A 26,727-nucleotide genomic window follows, 5' to 3' on the forward strand; every position below is an offset into this window, starting at 1 on the left:
CTTGCCTAAAAAATACAAGATGACGGCAAAAATTTGATTAATCACTGGTGATTGTTAAATTTTATGTAAGTCGCCTGGCATTAAAGAGAAAATGTTAAAAGATAGCGACAAATTTAATCAAATCAAGAGTCCAGTGCACAATCGACATTTTACATGTAAACACTCGAGTGTATGACACAGTACCAAATCTCACGAGGTTTTTAAACCCCGTTTGCAATAGTCTCTACATTTCCCACATTAGAACGATCCTTTTTGGCAACCGTTATTCTCTTCCTTGTGTACGTCGGACTAAATGGGATATACTGTGTCCATTTCCACTGTCGAAGAAGTGTCATACCAAATGGAAGTTCATACACATCCAAGGAGTTTATTCCATAGTCCTCTTTGGACTGTTGTGAAAATGCAACTAAGCCTCTTTCTTCGATAGTTCCTAAAATAATGTCAAACACATAGTTAAAGGCCTGTATAAATTGGTTTAAAGTGAATAATAAGTCATTAAAATAGTTATCAAGGATTTTTTTAATGAAAAATTTGCAAAATATTAACTGCCAATATTGACGAAGTTGAAGTTGTATTTAATATACGGCTTTCAGCTTTACCACTAGCAGGCTATGTTAGCACGTCTATGCTAGTTGCAAAGAATGTTTCGGAAGAGCAAATCACTGAATAGGCCTTTTTGGATGATTACCAACATTAAAGTATAACTTTGAGAAAGCCTGATACTATGCCATTCCTCTATCGATGATGTCGTTGAACCAAATTTTGCGAAATATGAAAGGATCCACTATTTTAATTTCGACAACAACTTTTAACTTTGCTCTACTTATTTTTTAAGAGCAAAAGTAAGTATCAATGGACTCCATAAACTTCAAGGTGGCCGAAATTGCTTTACTGTCGACATCAGTTTATTTCGGCGATTCGGCAAGAGGCTATTGCTGAAAGCGTCTTAAGTTCGGCAGTATATAGCTTCTTGCCGAAATCAGCTTATAAACCAGGTCCCTTAAAGCCTCTCTCGAAATTAGCCAAACTGGTGGATCAAAATGGTCGTACCAGCCTGCGTGGCGGAATATATGCTTATATCATAGATATGTATAATAACCCTACAGGTTTATGGGTTATCTTACTTTATGTGATCGATGGGAACAATAAAATACGACCAAATTTCAGGGTAAAGTAACAATAGCAAAATAGAGGGTGGGACAGGATTGCTCTTGCTGTTTTAAGAGTTACAAACCCCTACTAATGAGGCTAACTCTAATCCTAACACTAACCCAAATCCTATACCCTAATCCTGATAACCCTAATTCTTATTTAAACCCTTACCCCGGGCATATAGCGTGCAAACCCATTTTAATGGACCGCCGTGCGTATCTGTTGTATGACAGTTGGCTAGGATGTTTAACCAAACAGTTCCGTATAATTTAGTGTTATCGAAGGGAGATTTGACATGTCAGCAGTAGAGCAATTTCAGCGCAACTTTCATTCCCATTGTTCACAAATATAAGCGCACAAGATAGTCCCAAAATTTGCCTAAGGCATTTGAGTATACTACGGGAGAATTTAAAAATAAAGTAAGTTTTTATGTATCCATCACCGAATTTAAAAATACAAAAGTGCCTTACCAGGTATTATGTTATCCAGGATGAATGCCAAAAGACCACCAATAAATATTCCAGTAGTGAGCAGAACAACAATGACTTGATCTAATTCAAGGATTCCTATGGGTACAAACATTGAAGATTATGCAATTTGGGTAAAACACGAAAAAATGTATGTGGAAATGTATTGGGGTTAAAGGCTTGTGCCTTGATAGTGGATCCTAGTGATAGCACCAACACATGTCATAATTAAAACGGATGAGCTATCGTACGTTATTGCATAATGTAGTGAAAACAGTTCGGACTATTGTAACAGCAATATAAATCTAAGCATGTAGTAGAATTGGTAACGGCTAATTAAAAAAATCAAAAACATTAGATATCAGAAAAAAAACACGAAATGATAAAACGACGTGGTTGTCAGTTAAATCTGATCACAGATGGTGGCAATACTCTAATCGATTGTGATATTAATGTTTATTATTATTATTATTATTATTGTTGTTGTTGTTGTTGTTGTTGTCGTCCGCCACAGGACCTCCAGCCCCTCACACGCACCGGCGGCACCAAACACAAGATCCAGCCCGATATGGCCCGAAGGTCACCCCCATCCGTCCTCCCAGTTCCTCAATCCCTCCAGGCCTCTGTCCAGGCCAGCAGAAACAGCTCCGGGGCTGTCTCTAGACGCAATCTCACAGAACAAGGTAGAACCACCTGAACAGAGGTAGAGCCGGTCCCCAAACTCACCACCCAAGTCACCAATGAAGACAGAGAACAAAAATGGGTGGGCCCAATACTGACCCCTGGGGAACCAACGCAATGACGGAGAAAGCACTTGATGACTGGCCAGATAAGACAACCTTGATGGAACGACCCGTCAGGCAGTTGCCAATCCAGGGAAGGACCACAGCGAGCCAGGACCACCATGCCAGACCTCGTCAAATGCTCCCCTAATGTCCAGTGCAATCAGGCGCACCCCGTTGCCTCTGTCCAGGGAGCCGAACCACCCTGGGTCAGTACTGCAAGGACACCAGCCGTGCCGCGACGCAGCCCAAATCCAAACTGCCCATCCGATATCAGTTGGTTTCCAAGGAGGTATTTCTGAAGTTGGTTCTGTATAACAGCTTCCATGACCTTGCTGATGATGCAGAGCAAAGGGATGGGGCGGTACATAGATGGATTAGTCTTCGAATCTATCTTGTGAATAGGGATGACAGATGCAGTCTTGGTGATTACTTAGTGCTTACCTGTTTGAATCAATTCTCGATTATTTCCAGCCCAATATGGGATAAGCAAACCCATAATCAATGAGAAACCGATAATAAGCAGGTTACGAGGCGAATTCAAATCTACATATTGAAGATTAGATAGTCCCACAGCCAATACCGTACCTAAAATCAATAAACGATACATAGCAGAGTTAGCGCAAATGGGTAGTTTTCGCGTGCACGGTAACTTTAATTTGGCAGGGATAACTTTATTCAGGCCGCCTTTTACAAGTTCAACTCTATATAAATCTATCAGAAATATACTTTCTTTGGAAAGAAAGAATAGTGCTTCAATAGATTTATATAGAGGTGAACCAAAGATCTTTAGTAAAGCTAGATGAGAATTAGTGTACGTGTTCACGTAACCTCCTTCAACTCATTTGCATAGAATAGGATACCAGGATCGCATTCTGATTCGTTGAACTTCTAATTAGCATATTTTTGGATACCTCCATATTTGGGTTTACCTAATTAATTATTAATAACGATTACCTGGTTTACATCACGACGTCATTAGAGCTTGTCACTCGTCAGATTCGAAACACGAAAAACATTTGCACTTTTCTTTCCATTAATGTTATATCGTGAAATACCATATAGCGGAGGTGTTAGTTTTTTATTTAAGGAAAATATTCTTGGCGATGACCCCATGTTGACAATGGCTAAATATGCTGTATTAGTTCTGGAAAGGGTCCGGCGAAGGTGGGCGAAGGTCCGCCATTTTTTTCTCTTCAGATTTTGAGGTCATTCAGTACACTTGCTTACCAGTCGTTTTCATTATCCTAACTACAGTTTGCACATTGAAAAGTGAACTTCGACGTACGTGATGCGAAAAATTCTTGCCGTGCCTTTTTTGATTCATTTTTCAGCCGGGACGGTTACGTTTGCGGCCACGCATTGGTATAGGGATGACCGGTTCTTGTGTATATTAGAATTCTGTGAGGTGAACCAAAAAGTAACCTGAAAAGCTGCCAAAGTTCCCTTTACGATAAAACGCTGGCGGTTACATGCTAGTAGAAGGTTAGAAATGTTATTTAAGGACACCATAGTGATTCTTCTATCAGTTTTACTATGGAGCCATTATTAAAGGAGGAAATAGGAAAAAGTGATCTCGCCCAGTAATGGAACCTAGGACCAGCGCCTAAACAATAAGCGATCACTCAACCCAGCCTAATTCGTACAAGTCATTCTATATTCTATGAGTAAAAAGGTCACAACTCATCTAACTGAATAACAAATTACTGAGTAAATTGTACCCAACATTGAGCCAATATCAATAAATAGTAACCTTAATGTTGGGTACTATTTATCAATATGAGTTCAATGTTGGGTATTATTTCTTCAATTTAAGTAATTTTTACTCATTTTGTTGAGTTGTGATCTTTTTACTCAAGTTGAGTAAAATATTTCCAAGAGTGTAGTATCTAGAGTCGATGATTGATACAATACTTCGAGTGTACAATAACGGATATCGAGCTCAGCCAGAAAATAAGTTTAGGAGGTAGTAATTTTACGTCCTGATTTCGCAACATCCATCAACATGGCGAACATCCCTCACTCAGGGATATGGCAATGGTCAAATACTGGCAGATGATAAACACGTCCAATATGCGACAAATTGATTAATTTAATTACTAATTAATTATGCGATTCTGAGCTTTGCAACTTGGGAAAAATTGAAAAGCTCTTTTTATCTGAGCCAAACTTCACAAGAAAAAAGATCAACATCCGCTGCTATATGTAAAATTCGACGAATTTTCACGAAATACGAAACCCAGATCAAAGGTGATAAAAAAAACCTGTTATACTTTCTGACCTCTGTTTCGTATTTTATAATCATCGATCTTGTCGTAAGTCGTAGTCTTGTAACAAAATGACGACTTTATACTGATTCAAAGCGTTATTTTAGTAAGAATTGCATATCATATGTACCGTATACATTGTGCTGTCAAAGTTCACTGCATTTGATACTGCATATGACATTTGATATGACTTCACGCGTTTACATACAGCGTTCACTTTACCCAATATACAACTGAAGCATTGCATTAGAAGAATCGTCTATATAGTCCAACTTCAAATATTTTGTAACCAACAACACCACTGCACATTCAATCAAGTTTAGCTGCCTTATTGGATAGTGTGTCAAGTAAGAAGAAGTCAATAGCAAGATGCATGTATTTTACATTATGATGTTTCTTTCGCGAAGATGGTCCCAACAAACACAGATGGATTGAACGGGTCCAATGGCGACGACAAGGGGCCATATTGATATTTGCTCCCCCACTTGGACTTTGCCACTGTCCGAATTCAGCTTTTCTCTACCTCTACCCCTGCAAAATAAGTCTTTCGCATAGTTTGGAAATTATCTGATTTTGATTGCAAATTCACAAACTCATTATTTACAAATAAATTTAGGTATATACATTACATATTTGATGTTTTCTTACCAAATAAGATACAAAGCATTCCTCCAACAATCGGAACTGGAATACTAGAAAAAAGCGCAGTGACCTTTCCGAGCATGCCCACGACTATAATTATTAATGCACACATTTGTACGACCACTCGGCTTCCAACCTACAGAGAAAATGTAAAGAAAACCGGTTATGTATAGTCGCGACCTGCCATTTCAACAACAATATACTATAGGTTAATAAATGCGTATCAACTGTTGGGAGTGAAATTGTACAAAATAATGCACGCGTACTGAAAGTTGATGCATCAACATCTCAGCTGCCACATGAATGATTTATTTAGAGGTTAATAACTGCGCATCGATTATTTGGAGGGCATTGTGAAAAATCTAAACATTTTGCCTTTGGAACCGAGGAATATCCGATATTCCTCATTCATAACCGTCACTTTGATCTCTTCACTTTACAAAATAACACAAAATCTTGCACAAAAGTTTGTAAAAATTAATGATTTTTACATCTTTCCTTTCCAAAAATCGATCAGGCTAAAACAGGACGACCAATAACAAAAGTGCGTATCACAATCTGTGCAAATATGGTAGCGAGCAAAACAAATACGGCCGCCAGCGCGCGCGTAGTTTGTTCGCAGTCAATTGTGAGATATTAATGACCTCAATTTACGTCCGCCACGATTTCACAAATAACTAAATGTGATTGGATCGCACGCATCGCGTTTATTAATGAGGTTATGAATGAAAGGTACGTTCTCAATGTAGATCCTAAACGGAAGTGTTGAAGACTTATTTAAATAAAGTTGTTTAATTGCAACCTATAGGCCTATGATACAAGGTATGTGTTAATCTCACCCTTGTGAGACCAACAAGACCAGCATTCATGGAAAATGTAGTTGTTCCATTAGCTGTACCCCATAATCCAGCCAATAAACAACCGATGCCCTCGACTCCTATTCCACGGTTTACAGCGTGAGGCGGCGGAGGAGATGCACCCGCCATCCTTGCGGTAGCATAATAATCTCCTAATGACTCAATGACGGAAGCAATAACAGCTGAAAACATACCAAGTACTCCAGCAAGAGTTATAACTGGTAATCCCCATTGTCCTGTTGATTAAGAAACAATGACAAAGTACAGAGTGTAAATAAACGTGAATCTTCCAGGAAAGAACAACATTGGAAAATGGATACGTACAACATATAAATAGAGTGTCTAGAAATTAGACATGTCTTCAGTAATATAAAACATAAGAAAGCGTGGGCAGACTGAAAGTGGACACCATCATAAGTGCATATTGCATGGTTTTGCAGGAGCAGCATTTTCCTTTTCTACGAAGCCGTTCATTTACAAAAGAATTTGATTGTATGGTTTTATTGGAATATTCAGTAGATTTCTATATTATGAAAGCTGTATTTCACGAATACGCTGGTGGATAAATCGCCCGAGGTCATCAAGCGACTGCTAAAAGAAAGAAAAATCTCTCAAACAATGAACTCTGCCCTCGGTTGATGACATTATGGATCTCCTTTATTCTTACCACAACATCTCCTTCAGGGGCAAGATATACAAACAATTCGTCGTCCGTATCACATATAGAGCATTGCAGTTTTTGAGAAATTTATTATTTCAGTACTCTTAAAATATACCATCTAGTTGAACGAATACCATTCCAGTCTAAAGAAGACATTCATCAAGTTAATATAAATGCTATTTTAGTCATAGGTGCTTCACTTTATTTGAGTAGTCATCAAAGCAACAAAAACGTTAATATATGTTGAACGGCAAAATTACACAATGTAAGACGCAAATAACACCGTTATATTTCAATGCGACAAAATACTTCAGCGTGTGAAACGGCGAAAACACGATTTTGACGCAAAAATACAAATACGACGGCAAATACGTCGCTCTGTGAAACGGCGATTTTTACGAATGGCAAGATACGTCACTATCCAGTTGATAACCTCACAGCCACCTCATCAACACCGATCCAACGGCGTTTAGCAAATACTAGGATAATTAATTAATTATCTCAGTAATGAAGCAGCATCTATAATAGTTAGGATTTGATAATTATGAAGAGGGTTGTCTACTTTCTTCATGAAAATGTCAAAAAATTCGAATACGTCAATTTGTGATTCGGCCGACGAATTGTTTGGTGGCATGGGCAGCCAGGTGTCTTCGATCACAGCCAACCTGTATAATAGCTACCCAGCAAACGCAAAACGTTTTCGACTTCATTCACAAAATGTTATAAAAGGTTGTCAGATAATGTTTAAATGTCGGGTTATATTAAGGACATATAAAGGGTATAAAACGTTTTCATAACATTAAAAACATTTGTTGATCTACTGCAAATATTCTAACATAATGTTATTTAAGTGTTGACAAAATATTTGGCGAAAAATGTTTGCAAAAAATATTTTACAATAACATTTTGAACACATTTTTAAAATATTGTTGTAGTGTGTTTTCATACAAAACCTTTTTAAAACGTTTCCATGACCTTTATATAACCAGACATTTAATGTTATTAAAACGTTTTTATCTAAACCAAAACCCAAAATATAACATGTTTAAAACGTTTAAAAAACAGTTTTGTGTTTGCTGGGTAGTGTTCTTAAAGAGCAAGTCATCGTAACAGTCACGATGGAGTGTAAGGAAGGATGTTGAAGAGGTATGTCGCTGATATCCTTGAAATAGTCAAAAACATCAAGTTGACAGCCTCACAAGCCACCTCAACAACACCGATCCAACAGAAAGTTTACCTACGAGAATGAAGAAGAGGACCGCATTCCGTTTTTATAGTAGACACAGTCATCGTCAGAAATGAGGATGGCTCAGTCAAGCTACTGGTTTACCGCAAGGATATCGACACAGACCAAATGACCAATATCTGAGCTCCTACCCCTATATATCAAAAGTTGAGAGTAATACGCACATTGCTGGATAAGATCATCATAGAAACGCAAGTCAAGCAGAAACAGGAAGACAGCATCAGAAAGACATTGAAGATGTGTGGCTACCCACAGTGGACTATTGAGATTTTTTATTAAAAATACCAGGGACAACCTTCCAAAACCACCAAAGATCCTCCTCAGCAAAGGACTTGTAGTGAGTTCATGTGGAAGGCGCAGCTAGAGAGCTATTCGGATGTATAATAAGAACAATATTGCTACTGCCACGAAGCCGAACACGTCTTTGAGGAATCTCAGAGAATCTCAACCTGAAGTCATGAATAGAGACGAAGGGCATATCACCATGATCACGTGCATGACCCCCTCCTGAAGAACACGCCACCACGGAATGGAGGTTTGTTACCACCAGCAAAGAAGATGAAAGGATACTGAAGAAATATGTCAGGTCAGTATCAAGACAATTTTGGGTATTGTAAGAAAGAGACCCCAAAATATAATTATCTACAAACCTGATGAATCTCATCACGAACGAGAGAAATTGGTAATATATCAGACGTAGCATTAATAATAATTTCTGTATAATCAGTTACTTTAATCTGCGCTTACCTGGATAAGGTATGTAAAACCACGAGGCTTCTTCTATAGCATACGACTTAAGGTCTGTTCGCGCTGCGTAACCGTAAGTGGATGGATTCTCCGGGAAAACTCCACTTGTAGTGCAAATTAAGGCAATCATCCATGTGAGTAGTACACCAAACACAATCTGATAAAAAGAAGAAATGCATTTTCCAATGATTCCATATGAAAAGTGTATAAATTAGGGACATGTTAGGTCCTGAGTACTGACTTGGCAAGTCGTAATCTTGTAACAAAATGACGACTTGATGTGCTCCAACCTCAACAACCTAAGCGTTATTTTTGTAAGAATTACCTGTCATACTGAAGTACCGTATTAGTGCTGTGAATGTTCACTACATTTGATTACGGCACATAACATATACATTATGACGTCACGCGTTTACAAACCGCGTCAACTTACGAAAAACTAATCCTGTAAATTGCGGGAGAGTGAGAGAATGTGCGTGTGCGTACGTCTGGTACATGCAGTGGGGTGGGGTAGGGTGCATGTGAATGTGGGTGAAATTGAAGATTGTGTTGACTCGCATACAATAGTTACCGAGAACATCTTGAAGATCGGAATCTTTCCTGCAATGCTACACTTCCCATGTTTCCATCCGAGGATAGGGATTTCAATTTTACTCAACAATTGAGAGAATAATAAAATCAAAACGATCGTTCTGTTTTAAGACAAAGGATGTAAAAAACTTTTGGTATATGTTACTGTAGTTCACGTAAAGCATCTTGGCATTTGAAACAATTAATATAATTTTTCACCTGGTTCGCCGTCGCAAATATTAAGGGACACAAGTAGAAAAGTAGTCCCGGCTGGAAATCGAACCCACTGAAAACCTCGTAAAACTGAGGTTCCAGTTCGATTCCAAGGCGGGATCATTTTTTCTACTTGTCTCCTTATTATTTGCGACGGCTAACCTAATTATGTTTAATTTATCTAATTCCCATCGACCATGCCACTGTTTTGTCATGTGAAAAAAATATCGTTGGGTTCGTTAGCCCATCCTGTTTGGAATCTTAAGAGAGGTCGAAAGTCCCATACGTCGTAATCGAACGCTCGTCTAACTATTCAAAATCAATCTCAAAATCAAAATCAAGCAAGTATTAAAGAATTTTTCTTTCTGTTTTGCAATCTCATGATATATTAAAACAGTCAATGATATTGAACATACAAAGGAAAGTCTCTATTGATATGATCCATTTTGTTTGTAAGAAATCATTATAATAAAGTAACAGTGAGGTGTAAACATTTGACATTCATAAGCACCTCCCAAAAAGTAATTAAGGCAATAACTCAAAATCTATGCATCCAATTTTAAAACTGAAATACCAAAAAGTAGCCCAGTTTTGTTTGGCAAATTTTGATGCTTCAGTCGTATTAATTATAGCCCAAAATGTTTTGTCATCACGTGGTCCTGCGACCACGAAGACTCGTTGCTCGTTGTTGTCAATCGGTAGAGACCCCAACTATGTGAACACCCTATACACACTGGCTAATGTCAATGCATGTGTGCAATTGGCGTCACTCAGTTATGTTGTTTGTGGCAGAAGATGCATTTAGAATGTATTTCGTCTCGGACTGGAACCCCTTAATGACCTTTTACCCCAAATCTGTGAACACCCTATACAATGCACGTGTGCAAGATACAATGCACGTGTGCAGGTGGCGGCACTCTGCTTTTTTGAAAAAGCATTTTGAAGATTTTTTGTCTCGGACCGAATCTGACCCTTAATGAACTTTGCCCCCAAATTGGTTAAAACCTTATAGAAAATGACCAATAACAATGCTTATGTGCAAGTGGCGTTATTGTACTATGTAACTTAAGACAGAATTGGATTTTTGAATGTTTTTATTTCAGACCGTAAAATGATCTCCTTAGTGACCTTTTGACTCCATAAACACAGGCTAATGACAATGCAAGTGTGCAAGTGGCACCACTAAGCTATTTTTATTTTGTAGAAGAAGCACTTTGAGTGTCAGAAATCACGTTTGTGGCTCCCTTAAACCCATAATATGTGGGCACTGGTTAATGTCAATGTGTGTAAGTATGGTCACTGTGCGATGTTACTCGTAGAAGAAGCATTTCGAGTGTCGATAATCACGTTTTCATGGCCGTAAACCGGAGGTAGTGACCCATTAATAACTTTTGAACACATCTCTCGGACATAACTGTGGTCTTGCGACCATGAAGACAGTCGTTCGTTGTTGTCGACCGGTAATGACCCCTTAATGAACTTTGACCCGAAATCTGTGAACACCCTAAAGACACTTGCTAATGTCAATGCATGTGTGCAGTTGGCGTCACCAAGCTGTGTTGTTTGTGGCAGGAAATGCATTTTGAAGGTATTTCATCTCGAACCGGAAATGACCCCTTAATTTTTTTGACCACAAGTAAAAAAATACCAAATCTACACTGGTAATAGCAATTCATGTACAAACAAACCGGCTCTCAGCTATGTTTTTCCATGGCTAATAAAAATTGTTGACGGTATTTGGTTTCAGATCGGATGTGACCCTTTAATGACCTCTGACCCCAAATAAAAGATGCCACAAATACATTTGGTAACAACAATTAATGTGTGAACATACCGTCACTGTGGTATGTGTTTATTAGTTAATACAAATTTTGAAGGTATTTGTTTTTAGGTCGGAAGTGACCACTTAATGACCTTTGACCACAAACCTGTAAACACCCTATACACACTGACCAATGTCAATCATATGTGTAATTGGGGTCACTCTGCTATGTTGTTTGTGGCAGAAGAAGCATTTGAAGATTTTGTTATCTTGGACCGGAAGTGACCCTTAATGAATTTTGCCCCAAATTGGTTAACTAATTATAATGCTCAATTGCCAGTGCCTGTTATTCGAGACAGAATTGGATTTTTGAATGTTTTTTTGACGTTCAGATCGGAAATGACCCCCTCATTGACCTTTGACCCCAAATCTGTGAACACCCCATACACACTGGCTAATGTCAATGCAAGTGTGCAAGTGGCGCCACTGTGCTATGTAAAAAAAAAAAAAAACATTTTGAATGTCGAAAATCATGTTTTTAGCTGTAAACCAGAAGTTGTGACCCCATAATGACCTTTGACGCCAAATATGTGAACAGCCCAAAGGCACAGCGTAACAACGATGCATGTCTGCAAGTGATGTTACTATACGATGTTGATTGTGGGAGAAGAAGCGGACTGACAGAAGAAGAAGGATTGGTGGCGGAAGACAATAAACAGATACAAATTCGTAGAATTTGACAGAACTCAATAGACAGTTACACCTCCATCAGTTATACTCGTATATTAAAAAGACCTAACATTTTTGGAGAAAAAATTGGCACTTACAATGCTGCAATACCCCAATGTTGTCCAGCCCTTGCAGCTGCAGGAGCCACCACACCAAGACCAACCAAAGTTACTACCGGTGCAACGGTCACTGGACCGATGAACTTTAACAGAAAGCCAATAATACCAGTAAAGCCAATCAGAATCTGTAGAAAAGACGCCCCTATAATTGCACCTTGAATCTGCAAGCGAAATTGGAGTGATAGTGATGATAACGGTGATGATAGCAATAAGGTGAATAGGAGATTAAATTGATGACCATGTTGACGACGAAGATAATGATGATAATGGTGATGATTTTAGTGACGATAAAGACGACGATGATGATGATTATGATGACGACAACTGTTGTTCATAATGAAGACGACGACGACGATGACGACGACTATGTTGTAGTTGTTGCTGTTGTTGATGAAGATGATGCTATGATGATGAAGTTGATGATGATAATAACAATAATAACTAGACAGGGCATGTGTGGTCCTGCGACCACGAATACAGACGTTAGTTGTTGTTAACCGGAAGTGACACTCTTAATGACATTTGACCCCAAAACTGTGAACACCCTATAGACTCTGGTTGATTTAAATGTTGTGTGCAATTGGCGTCACCTAGCTATGTTGTTTGTGGCAAAACATGCATGTTGAAGGTGTTTCGTCTCGGACCGGAAGTGACCCGTTAATGGACCCAAATAAAAACTACATATAATTTTACACAGAGGTCAAGTTCAAAATTGCTCGGACTTTCCAATGGTTAAAAGGACAGGCAATGTGTTCCTCTAGTCATAAGGATTCATCAAAGGTATCGTTTGACATATCTACGATGTACGGTTATGGAGTTATGAGCAAAAATGTAACATTGTGACATCATAAGTCTAATTTTGGCACCACATGGAGCAAAATTGGAAAATGCTCCGATTTTGTTGAAAACGGTCCCAAATTATTGGCCTTTCCATGATAAATCAGAAAAATAATAGTTTGCGCTATGTAGGATGTTTCGTTACCTCAGGAGCACATCAAAATAGACAATAGCTATTGAGTCGCATTGAGTTCTATATTGAATCAATTTGACCTTGACAATTTGTTGTGTTACCTGGATAAGAAAGCACCCAAGATAGTTAAAACTATCCTTTTTATGATTCCTTGCACCAAGACAAATAATTTGAGACCAGTTTCATCAAAATCAGAGCAAATATCATCCCCCAGCGGGGCAAAATTGGACCTATGACGTCACAATGTTACTCTTTTGCCCATAACTCTATACCCGTGCATCATAGATAGGACAAAGTATACTTTTTCTGAATCTTTATTAAGTTTTGAACAGGTCTAAGTAGTTTTGAACTTGACCATCTGTGCAAAGTTCAATGACCTTTTTCTGCTAGAATGAGGGTACTGTTAAAATGCCTCCAAAGCCTCGATTAATTAGCACTCTAAGTACTATTCATCTGCCAAATACGGCAAGTTTAACATGATTTGCACGATTGTATTGCATGTAAACTGAAATCAATTGCACTATTGTTGTAATACCATTTAGTCGTTCGGCAAGTGTACAATCCTTTAAGTTTCAGAACATTCAACATGGAAAAATGAAATAATATTAAAAATACAGATGAGAAAAAGCATACTTTTAATCAAGTATACCGAGTCTAATTATATTATATTCAAATTGTAAACTCCAGAGGTTTACAGTTTGGACATCACGCATATCTTGACGAATACAAATACAGTATTGCCATATGTGTTTTGCTGTTCAATAATAATAGTTTTGTTTATGTACAATATATAATTTTAATACTACCTATTATATTTTTTACTAGCAGTCATCTCCTGTGCTCTTAAAAAGCATGACGTTGAATTATAGCATTGTAATATGCATCATAAACCATATCATTGTGGAATAGTTGAAGGGGTCAGTCAGTCACAGTCACCCACCTTTCCCAGTACTTTTTGTCGAGCACATCAGATACACCAAATTGGGTTCTGAAGAATGTCCTTCCGATATCAAACAATTTTTATTATATAAAATAGATATAATAAAAACTTTATATTTTGATATTTAACAGTCCTTGAAGTAAACTTTATCAATCTAATGATGTGTACTTAAAGTGTATGTACCTAGGAGAAACGCCGTTTAAAATTTAGGGTATTGGGAAAAATACGAAAGGTCAGCTATAGAGATGTTTTGTCAATTAAGGGGTCGGTCACCTATTTTTGTAGGACCTGAGAAGCTCTGAGAGCACATCAGACACACCAAATTGTATTCTGAATACTAGGAATGTTCTTTTGATATCAATTTTGTTTGAAGTTCCCGATATAATACAAATTTGTATGGCAAATAATTTGTCATAAAATTTGTACTATATCGCGAATTTCAACAAATCAAAATTATTTGATATCAGGAGGACATTCCTCGTATTCAAGATGCAATTATATGATGTGTCTGGTGTACTCTTAGGTCTCACACTTGTAGTGTCTCACTGTGTCTAATTAACAGCCTCAGTGACAATAAGAGCTTATTTTTTATTAGACCACATAGTTACATACATACAATACATTCAAGAGCCGAAGTTCGGCTGGACTAATTGCTGAAAAACAACAGTTCAGTCGAAGTTCGGCTCGACTCAAAAGAACAAATTGGTGAAAACGATAGTCCAGCGGAAGTTCAGCTTGCTGAAAAATAATAGTCCAGTTCGGCTGGACTAGGAAGAAATTGCTGAAAAACAATAGATAAGCCGAAGTTCGGTTGGGCTAAAGAAATTGAACAGAAACAATAGACAGAGAAACCAATTGGACAGAAATCATGGTAGTAATAATACTAGTTAAGGAACGCACCATTCGATTTTCAGAGGGGAGGACTTGGGAGTTTCAGTTGGGCGGAATTTAGTTTTTTGCCGCCGTTAGAGTTGGGATGGGGAAATGTAATTTTATACTCATCATTTGGCGAATTTTTGTTGTCTTACTAGCGGGCGAAGTTTTTTGTTCAAAAAAATCCCCCTCTCCCGGGAATTCGAATAGGTGTTCCCTAATACTATTATTGTTTACTTATGTAATGATACCTTACGCATCCTTATCTGCCAAACCTCTGTATAATTATCCATTTCTGCTTTTGTTGAATTTGCTGTAATTGAAATTTGATATAACGGTTACTCTATAATGCTGGATGCCTTGTTTCATGTACCAGACTATACTCAAATTCGACAAACATTCTCTCACCACCTTCATTATTTACAATAAAGGGGTTGGTGGGGTGTGGGTGTTCCGTGGGTGTGGTGTGGGGTCTGTTTGCGAGATGGTTCTATGTTTAAATGTGCAGATGCGTGTTGATAAATGTGCGTGAGTTGTTTTGCCTGGAAGAATAAGCTATTGAATCGTATTAATTATTTATTTGTTTATTTATTATACTTTATCACTGGCACAGAATTACAAACAATTATATTGCACATAAGATGCATCAAAATTTACACAATTATAAATGGAACTAAAGACACTAAAGAAGAATTAGACTATTTATAATATTATCACTAATGAAAGTATCGTCTTTACCCTTCCTCGTAATATACCTACATGTTTGGCTTTAAGGTAATACACTATTTTAAAGTGTTGCGATTTGGTAGTTCACAACATCTTGCGAATGGTAATGAGCTTTGGCAAATATTGCATTGCTCATTTCCTTGCGAGCGTGTAGAAGAATTCAAATATCACAGAAATAATTTTGTAGGTCCTGTGGTTCTTGAGTTATGTTGTAAAGAGGGCTGAAACAACAACACTTTTGTAAAATGTACATAACTCATTAACAACAATAAATTAAGCAAGTTTTCAAATTATATAATTTGTAGAATGAACCTTTGCAAAACATCAAGGTGTTATTTGTCAATAATTTATTGATCTAGAGAATGAAAATCGATTTTTTTGGTTGCTTCGACCAACAACTCCTCGTCTACCCTTAAAGGGGTACTACACCCCTGTGGTACATTTGTGACTATTTTTGCATTTTTCTCAAAAAATAATAACACACTGGTAACAAGAGTTATGTATATTATTGGGGCAAGGAATCCAATTACTACACTGAAATTTCAGTGACTCAAGACAAGCGGTTCAGTATATATGATAGAAAATGAGGTACCACCTATCGGTACCTTATTTCTTATTATAAATAACGAACCGCTTGTCTTGGGTCACTGAAATTCCAGTGTAGTAATTGATTCCTTGCCCCTATAATATACATAACTTTTGTTACCACTGTGTTATTAGTTTTTGAGAAAATGCAAAAACAGTCTTAGTCTATCAGATCTGTACTAAAGTCAGAATTATTTTTGGCTAGGGAGAGAAACGGACTGGATATCTCAAGCTATTTCATCAGATAGTCCCTCGTAGTATAGTATACCTATGGCAATGTTAGTTTAGGTTTAGACTGTCTGGTTTGTTGGCTAACCCACTCTTGAATCTTAACTTTGGTCAAACTGAAAGGATTTTATTTATTATCAGACCAAAGTATTTACGTCGGCCTAGGAATTGGTTTAACTTGTGATTATAAAGTTAAAGAAACTAGACCTGGAAAAGAAAGCAGGAACTTTGAGAAAATGATGTCACATAAGATTTAATAACTAAAGAACTACTTGATGTAGGCCTCTAAGTCTAAAATTTTTGTGCGTGTGTGTGGGAGAATTTTTAAGATATACCTATGTAAGAAAATATACGCACGAGTTATCGAGACTTGGCATTCGTCATATGTGTCCAGAAGGGCAAATGCTGGCACAAGAAATGCGAAACTTCCTCCCTGAACAACGGGCAATCTACAAAAAATGGCAACAATTAATCCATCGGTGAATAAAGATCAATGATCCGCTGCAGACTGCAACTACATGTAGGTTTCATGTAGGTTCACAACCGGAAGTGACATAACTTCCCACCAGTTATTATGTTGGATAATCCCAACAACGCTGGCTTTGAAAAAAATGCAGTGATTCACCGATGAAACTGTAAGCAAACACACTAGAAAGTTTTTCACTTGACTTTGTCAAATTTTGACTCCTTTCCTACACTCTATACCACCAGGAAACCTTACTGTGATATTTTGACGCGGTTGTTTGATGTGATCATTTATGAAACATTCTAACAAAACATTATATAATGTTCAGTTTTAGACCTAGACAATACCAACAACTATCACACTAATATGTACATATATTTCCAGCTCTTTTGAACATAGAATTTCCAACTTATCCACCTTTTTCTGCTTTTTGTGGTATCTTTTATTCTGTATATTATTATTCTTAACATTTCATGATAAAAAGTTTTAAAAACATTTTTGTTACTATTTGTTACTCTTTTTTCTGATGTTTTAATGCCATTATGCCAATATCTACCCCTTGTAAAGATGAAAACACGATTTATGATAAATAGCGTCATCAGTGTTTAATTTTTCTTTAAAATGACGTAGTTTTACATGCTATCAAACAACTGTGGTGACCTCATGATCACATTCATAAGCACAATTACCAAACCTGATCAACCAGCTTCAAGATCACAGATCAATTAGGTTAACAGAATAGTCAACACCAGGTCATGAGGTGTGCACAGCCGTTCCTTGATACCTTGCTTAATGGAGAAATGCTAGGAATACCTCAGTGGTTTCACATTATTTTCCCATTTTTACGTTACACATGGTTCATTGAAGGACTAAATAGAAAGTAGCAACAATTTGTACATAGCGTAACATAATTGAAAACACACAGACATTTACGTACGCACCTAACGCCAAAAGTAACTTGCAGAAATGTGATAATTCCTTCTATGAAAAATGCAGTCGACATGAGTTGACTAACCGCCAGCTGGTCTTGATCCATGCATAGCGGACCAGCAAGTAATAGCGGTGCCGTGATAGCTCCACCAAAAACGTCAAAAATGCTGAAATATAACGACACGGTGGTTAATTAAAATTAATTTAAACGACCGATTATAGTGTGGACTGTCCAAAATTCCCACCAATTCTTGCTGTCAGCACACTGCTGTTGATTGACCTGGGTTTTAGTTGCACAGTCAGTTTACAGCCTGCTGTACCAAAACAGAGAACTGCGTGTCAAAGGTCTGGCGAAAATAAAGTTCGTCATATCGACTGTAACCCGTACGCCAACCCCAACCTTATCCCTGCGCCTATAGCTAACCCAATTTCATATTCCTCAGATTCCTCAGATTAAATAGATGACAGCACACTGCGGCCTATAAAAGCCTATAGACATTGTGATATTTTGTTCTATATGTTATATTATGACCAATATCTTTTACCGTATCTGTCCATCTGGTAATATCTCTAATAATACTAATCATCCTGACTAGAGAACCCTACATGTGAGAGAGTGAGATTTTCATTATCTACTGAAGTGATTTTGGACGCGATTACGTAAGTAAAGCAGGGCTAGATCCTGGTGGCGATGGTTACGACGAATCCAACAGAACAAGCAAACGCTTAGGAAGCTAATAAGGAGTTACGATCCCTCACTGAACATGCTGAGATATTTAAAAAATATTTTAAAACATTGGAAAGAATAATTGGGCTTATAACGGAGCTAGCTCATGGTAACAAGAAAGATTCGTATCAAGTTAAAATGTTGAAATATTTGCTTGGTGAAACGGGCACAGATATTTACAAGACAAACATTTGATCAAGTATGCAACCCAAAGAAAAATGAGATATTAGAACGCTACAAGTTCTTTACAAGGAATCACGGTGGCGCTGTGCCCGGGCGCTGTGGCACGGTGGTGCAGTAGTACAAGCTCTACCTCGCAATCGGCGGTGCCATCGTGCTGTGCACATGGGCAAGGCCTCTCTCTACCCATGGGTGAAATGGAGAGCTGATAGGAATATTGTTCATTGAGCGCATATATTTAGGAAATTAGGAACTCAAACATTTGACACGTGCAAAGGGGGATCAAAGATTTTTTGGCATGCGGCGGGGGATTTTCGGCAGGCCGAGAGGGGGAGGGCAAGCAACTTTTGGAACATCATTTGAAAATATGGCCCCCGGTGCTCATAATTCTTGCACAGCCCCTTGTCTGATAAAAGCATGCCATTGTCTTTTAATGTTGTTTCATAGAAAATAACAAGCATGTAAAATTAATGACTCTAAATACTTCAGGATATGGCTGCTATCCATGAAGTAGAAATTAGGGCACAGTGCTGGTTGGTACCTTATTTGCTTGTCAAAATGGTAGCCAAAAATTGGACCACAAATATTACGTTCTCATAGACTAAAGAGACGCATAAATTAAGACTGCTTTAAAGAAACAATTAATTTTTGATGTTATTATCATGATTATGCAGGACATTGGTACAAGCACACTACTCCTTGTATACAACAGTAATGATTTGTATCATTTTAAAAGACGGAAGATGTGATGTTATGTTCTACAAACATTGACCAATATCGATGTTAATGGTCTGCTGTATATTTCCATCATGTTTGTTTATGTTTTATCGGTCTCTGTCCATAATATGTATCTCTTACAGTACTAACCATCCTCAGTAGAGCATCCTACAGACATAATACAGGAAATGCTCCATCTGAATTGTATTCCCTATACTTTTATACCTACCTGAAACCCAAGGACAATAGCAAGGTACCAAGGTGGCCGTTCATCCACATCAAAAATCACGATCTTCTTTTTCTCCATATTTTGTCTCTCGTCAGCATTTTCACATTGAACCTCGTCATTCAGATCAACAATTTGTATCGAATTATCTACCTGCGTAGCCATGGAATTACTCGTTAATCGTTATCTAGTTGAATACAAAATATAGGAAAGGAACAAAAATATTGATTACGATGCAGGCCCCATTCAATCACATACACCAATAGAAGCGTTTTTCACCGTGACCGGTTGACCGCTATATGGAACCACGGTCCCTGATTGAACTCCCGGTTGGTAGTGTAAACAACACACAATAGACGCCTTCACCATGTTCACTCAACATGCACGAAGATAATGAATATGAATAATTCATGTTCGACCCCTTGGATCATGTTAATTAATATTGGCAAATAACAATGTTGTTAGTTTTGCGAACTTTGCCTGTTCAATGAGAGTATAGCGCGCTCCAATACATCTGGGCACAAACCAGGCGAAAACGATCCAGTTTAAAGGGGCATTTCGTGATCCACAGCATCATCCCCCACTTTTCTCAAAAAAAGTTGAGATTTTTATATCACTGGAAACCTCTGGCTACATAATGTTTATGTACAAAATATTTCTTGCAGATTAATTCGTTTTGCAAAGATATCGTGAAATTTGAATTTCGTTCTGGTGCACCAGAACGAAATTACAACGCATTGTCTATGGAGCAGTGTAATACGTACATAATCATGCATAACTCGCAAACGCAAAATCGGAATCAACTGAAATTTTGGGAATAGGCTTTTTTCGTGGATATGTACTGAAAAATTACATAAAAAGAGGATGCTAGGATCACGAAACACTCCTTTAATGAAATGGCGGACGGGTATTCCCATCAGGCACCAGAGATATGTTTTTTCAAAGAAAGTCTACTAATTTGATATGAAATGACATTTTGCAATAGCAAAGTAAAAATTAGGACTTGCTGTCAATAATATATGACAGGAAATATGTGACAGAGGCAAGGTGTGAAATACAAGTAGTATTTGAAGTTACAATAACCTTTGATACCCGACCTGACCTTCCATCATGGCGCCTTATTCGTCTTATGTATTTAGTCCAGCCGAGCAACGGCTGGACTCTTGCATTTCAGCGGTTTCTGCTTCTTCTTTCTGTCTGTCAACATTTGACATAATTGGCTCTAGCTCCCTAATTATTTGACTGATTTTAACCAAACTTCGGCAAAGGCTCCACTACCCCAGCCTTTACATTTGACATGACCCTTTTGGGGTCAAATGTCACGCATGAGTAATGTTGGCTAAAAATGCGATTTTTAACAAAAATGCTTCTTCTTTTACAGATTACATGGTAGCACAATGAGACTTGGTCATCGGCATGGACTATAGTTGGGGTCTATGGGGTAAACACAGATTTGGGGTCAAAGGTCTTTATATGGGATTTTTTTCTGCACATAACCAAATACTTTCAAAATGCTTCCTTTCCTACAGAATGGAAACTTGGCGTAATTGGAGTAATTTGATATGTCTCTTAACAAGGCCAATTTTAATTTTGGGGACATCTTGACAATTTTGGGGGACTATGACCTAAAAACATGGGCTGGTTTAGTCCTGGTGGATACTATCATGCATTTATGTATACCACATAATGTCATTATCTCTGATATTGCTTTGCCTCCCCAAGTGGTACCAAACCCCATTTGAGGGGGTCAGCTTATACACTGTAATATGATCCTATGATTCTGTGAAATGTGTGTATAGGGGACTGAGTTGCAATCTTACATAACACTGTACTTGGCTTTTATGCAATATTATATAGTATCAATATGCTAGTAAAAGATAAAAATATACTTTCGTGTCTAATTTGTACAAATAGGGACTAACATAAGAGCTATTATTCTCACTACTATGTTTACATGGCCCGATTACGTATCTAATTATTTATGTGCAGGTCCATTTACAATGATTTTGGAAGGGACTTTGAATGTCAGACAAATGGTAATAGTAGGTGGACTATTGTCAGCTGTGGGACTCGGCATATGTTGTGTTACTCCAAACGTACCGGGCCTGGCATTAGGAATGGCAATGGCAGGTTGGTAAAGATATCTAATTCAATTTTTATTTAGGTGTATTTACGTGGTGTTTTTTTTATAAAGGAATGCGGACGTAGACATTCTGACATTGTAAACAATACATGACAATCAGTGCGCGTAACGATCCGTGGCCAATAATGTATGCTAATTAGTTTATGACAGTTCCCGTTTTGTAAAGCTCTAATTTCTTTATTAGGGTGTGGCAAAACCACTTTTTTCGGATCGACTTGAGATTTTGCTAGGGTCCATACTACTACTGCGCGGAAATGATTAGTAAGATCAAAGCATGTTTCGCCCAGGCAGTAGATTTTCACAAAATCCCAACTTATTTGCTATTTCTAACTGCTTAGAGAAATCAGTAGCAACAACCTGGGGAAAGTAGGCATTCAGATGACATCATAGCCAATATCAAACCCAATATCAAATTGGTTAAAAATATTTTTTGCTAATATTTAGTAAATATTGATGATACTTGAGTTGCTAAATGAAGGGTATGTGTAGCATCATGGGGCATGTCCCCAGTTTTACTCAAATTTCACATTTGTTGTCTTAATTGTTAAATTAAATTTAAATTAAATTTTGGATTTATATAGCGCCTTTTCTCCAGATCTTAGAGGACTCAAAGCGCTGTAATTTCGCTGCCATGGTGATCAGATCGCATCAACAAGGCCGAACGGCGCAAACCTATCCGCACTTAGATTGTAACATCCACCAATTATCGGTACAGCTCCCCAAATTCCATTGGGTGAAGGAAGTTTTTGATAAACCAAACAACTACTCAACGATTTTTGCGATACAGAAGGAAAAATTAACCGGAGATCCCGGAGAAAACCTGCGAGAACGAGCATGGAATCGGGATAAACCAAGTGCACATAGGTATGAACTGTAACATTACCAAATATAAACGATAAATAATTTTCGGGTATCCATGTCTTGATCAGAGGTCAAAAGGTCACATGGCCTTCAAAATTACGGCAATCGGTTGTCACATGACGTTTTAACCCTTGGTCAAGTCAGAACTATAAAATTATTTCTCTCTATATTTTGTTTGCTTCTGCAGTTGATACCTATGCAAAAATTCCAAAACTATGGCAATTGACAACGGGGGAATACTCCATAATACTACCCTCCCCCATAATTTGGCAACTGTAATACCCAAGATATTTACCTTCATACCTGCTGTAGCGAACAACAACTGCAGGCATGTTAAACCGTAGACAGAAGTGTGCAATAAACTGATTTTTCTATATAGAGTTATAGAGTAAGAAATAGCAAAGTACGAACTTTGTAAAAATCTACTGCCTATGTGAAATATGCTCCGATCTTACTGCAGCACAATAGTAGCATGTAGCCTTGTAATATTCTCCGAGAGTTCCAAGTCGATCCGAGGTATAAAGTGTTTTTCGCCACACTCTATTCTTTATATTATGGAATCGGATAGCAACGTTTGCACAATATTCTTGTGGGACCTGAGAGAACATCAGACATATTGCATTGCATTCTGAAAACGAGGAATGTCCTTCTGATTTGTTTTGTTTTTTAAACGATTTCAATGGCAAATTATCAAAATTTGATATTTGATATTTTGATATTTAACAGTCCTCGAAGTAAACTTTATAAATCTAATGATATGTACTTAAACTGTATGTAGCTGGGAATGAAAAGTCGGCCATCAATTGAAATGTTTACCTTTATCTTTGATACGAAAGGTTAAAATTTTCAAAATCAATTGAGCCCTGTTGACCTTGTCCTATTTTTTTACGTTACCTATGTAACTCGAAGTAAACTTTATAAATCTAATGATATGTACTTAAACTGTATGTAGCTGGGAATGAAAAGTCGGCCATCAATTGAAATGTTTACCTTTATCTTTGATACGAAAGGTTAAAATTTTCAAAATCAATTGAGCCCTGTTGACCTTGTCCTATTTTTTGACGTTACCTATGTAACTAAACATCCAAAACAAGGTAGCTTTTCTTAGTTTGATTCATTTTTGCCAAAGGAACAATTTGATACCAGTTTGATTAAAACTGGAGCTTTTTTCAACTGCAAACGCCTGTGGACCCCAATATTTGACCGTTGACCTTTTTGCTTATAACTCGAGAACTGTATATGGGAGGCACGTGAAACTATACTTTTCTGAATCCTTATGATGACCTTATGATGTTTTGACCCCTGCAGAAGCGGCCATTTTGAGTTTATGCTACTTGGATTTTCGGATTTTCGGGGATATGAATGGTGATGTAAATGGGTTCTGTTGCAATTACAGGGTGATTTAAAATGAACTGTCTCCAACTTCAAAAATACAATTAAAATAATACTTACATTAAAATCATTCCTTTTAATACAAGCTGTAATAGGTCAATATGTTTCCTATTACTCGTGACGAAATCATGTCTTTACATCTAATATATACAGCCTGTCTCAAAAAAATTGTGCAAGTGAAAAGCGCCCTCTGTGGCAATTAGAAAATACCGTTGTGACATAATGCTTACATCAACGGCAAGGGCATAGTCTTAGCTCTCAAATGCCGTTTAGTCTGTTCGATTTGCTTGTTTTAATCTCGAGATATGCTTACTTAACAACGAAAGGGTAAAATCATAATTGTGCCACTTTTACTAGGGAGGAATGTACATGTAAATCAATGTAGCATCAAGTTTATCAAGAGTTCCTTCGTGAAATCAAAAGAATGCATCAATTACACAACAATACAAAATTGTTTTTAATGTTTTATCATGATAAAGATATCATGATTCTCTTTCCACTTACGACAAATTAAACGATAAATACATATTTCACATTCTGCTGTAAAATTAAATACGTGTGCATGTCAATGATTTTACCATGGTTAATACTGTTCTTTTTGTCATTCAAGACATGTTAAAAGACAAACAAATATTACACACTTGTTAATGAACTTTGACAAGTTCATGAAATTTGACAAATTAATGAAATTAGACAAAATAATGCACGCGAGCTGGTGTTGATGCGTCTAATGCACGAGCTCCGAAGGGGAGTGCATTAGAGTAGACGCATCAACATCAGCTATCATTGCTTTACATGTACAACCCTATTCCCTATTAAAAGTGGCACAATTGTGATTTTACCCTTTCGTTCTTAACTAAACATATCTCGAGATTAAAAAGAGCAAATTGAACAGAACAAACGGTATTTGAGAGCTAAGACTGTGCTCTTGACGTTGATGTAAGCATCATGTCACAAAGGTATTTTCTAATCGCCAAAGAGGGCGCTTTTCACTTGCACAATTTTTTTTGAGACAGGCTGTAGTTGTGAAGAAAATAACATTCTTAGAAAACACACCAAAAACAATAACACTAACTGTTCTACAGCATTTTGTGCTCATTCAACTGATGTCGCACACAGTTTCAGTTCAACATAAATTATATGAAGATAATATGATATAGCCTAAATGAAATAAAATAGAATGCTTACCAACATCTAAATCAATTCTTATTGCAAGCTGTAATAGGATAGTAGCCTTAGGGTCTTTTTATCTTTTCAGTTTCCGTAAGTCCTTTGTTCAGATACGAAAACGCAAGGGATTCAGTAAGTTTACTGTAATCTGACTTCATTGTTACCTTTGAAGTACCAATCAGCTTATTTCAATAGAGGCGAAAGGTTATGTTAACACCAGTGTTTTTAATGGTCTAGCGCCCTCTCGTCTTTATAACATTGGTAAATTGATCTACATTAATTGACAAAATGTTTGCCAATCCGAATGACAAAGTCCACTTTTTTCTGTAAAAACGTTGAAAATAATCCCTTAAAATCACAAAAGGTCCGCTTATGAGCCTGTCGAACCCCAATCCACAGTGTCGCCCTTTCCTCGTATCAATGTCTATCTCCCTAGCTTCCTGCCCCCCCCCCATGATCAGTCTCCCCACTCCTCCCCGGTCCCTACTCTCTCCTCTCGAGTTCTTCTACTATTTCTAGTCTTTCAGTCTCTCCCTCTCCTCTCTTTCTTCCCTCCCACTCTCACTTGTTCAATCTCAAGTATCTCCCTCCCTCCCTCCATCCCCCTCCCTTGCGATATTTATCAGTATGATCCATGACTGAAAATAAGCTCTGCAAAAATAAACATTTAAAATAAACCCGGGCCTTGCATATAGACGCAACCAATAAGCTTGCCATTGGTGCGAATGAATAGAATACATTATCTTTGCTCCAATGCAATTCTTTTGTATTGCATTTCAATATAAAACATGATTACCAAATCACCACTTTTACGCGCCTCATTGGGAGATATTTGACTATTTTAGACGCTCATTTCATCGCCAATATGAAAGACTTTTGCTTATAACTTGGCAACATGGTTAGTATATATTTCAATGCAAGACTTTTTTACGAGCCACTTACGTCTGGGCGTAAGTGCATATACACCAAACACAAGTCAATTGAAGCCGTACAATTTACCGCGAATTTAGGACCGTAAAATTTAGACTCTTCATTTGTCTAGATTAGCACCCAACCGCACATCTCAAGGTTTTATGTCAAAAATCAATATAACTTACCAAAACGAAAACTGAAATTCACGAGCTTCAAATTTTCAGTAACTAACAAAAGGCTAGAATAAAAGATTGGTCACACCTGGGAGACAACCACTTCAGAATAACAATGACTTACAAAAACTGCTACGGATACGGAAACAGAAACTGAAAAGATAAAGCGACGGTTAGTAGGATATGTTTGCTAATTATTGGTGAACCCTCTTTACCAGGGTATGGCTATTGCACCAGTACCTTTTCTATTTTAATTCGAATTTCCCTCTACAATTTCAAGTCAATGGAGCATTT

At 37.5% G+C, this 26,727-nt stretch overlaps 1 protein-coding gene across 1 annotated transcript; it reads right to left on the reverse strand.

Moving 5' to 3' along the window:
• Positions 1-139: 139 nt before the first annotated feature.
• LOC140144636 (solute carrier family 23 member 1-like) lies at positions 140-19,947 on the reverse strand. The gene is made up of 7 exons (XM_072166449.1): positions 19,786-19,947; positions 8,822-8,978; positions 6,150-6,403; positions 5,317-5,446; positions 2,846-2,989; positions 1,623-1,718; positions 140-430 (listed from the first exon to the last, which is right to left on the reverse strand). The coding sequence occupies exons 1-7, from the start codon at positions 19,945-19,947 to the stop codon at positions 201-203; spliced, it is 1,173 nt and encodes a 390-aa protein (XP_072022550.1). The 3' UTR covers positions 140-200.
• Between the last annotated feature and the right edge of the window lie 6,780 nt (positions 19,948-26,727).

Source organism: Amphiura filiformis, unplaced genomic scaffold (genome assembly GCF_039555335.1).
Source record: "Amphiura filiformis unplaced genomic scaffold, Afil_fr2py scaffold_68, whole genome shotgun sequence".
NCBI lineage: Eukaryota > Metazoa > Echinodermata > Ophiuroidea > Amphilepidida > Amphiuridae > Amphiura > Amphiura filiformis.

Excerpts from the sequence above, each read along its gene's own strand:
- LOC140144636 (XM_072166449.1), bottom strand. The coding sequence starts at position 19,947 with ATGGCTACGCAGGTAGATAATTCGATACAAATTGTTGATCTGAATGAC. Across the intron at positions 8,979-19,785 it reads CTATTGTCCTTGGGTTTCAG|ATTGTGTTTGGTGTACTACT; the intron begins GTAGGTATAAAA and ends TCTTTTTATCAG. Across the intron at positions 2,990-5,316 it reads AATGCTTTGTATCTTATTTG|GTACGGTATTGGCTGTGGGA; the intron begins GTAAGAAAACAT and ends TATTGATTTTAG.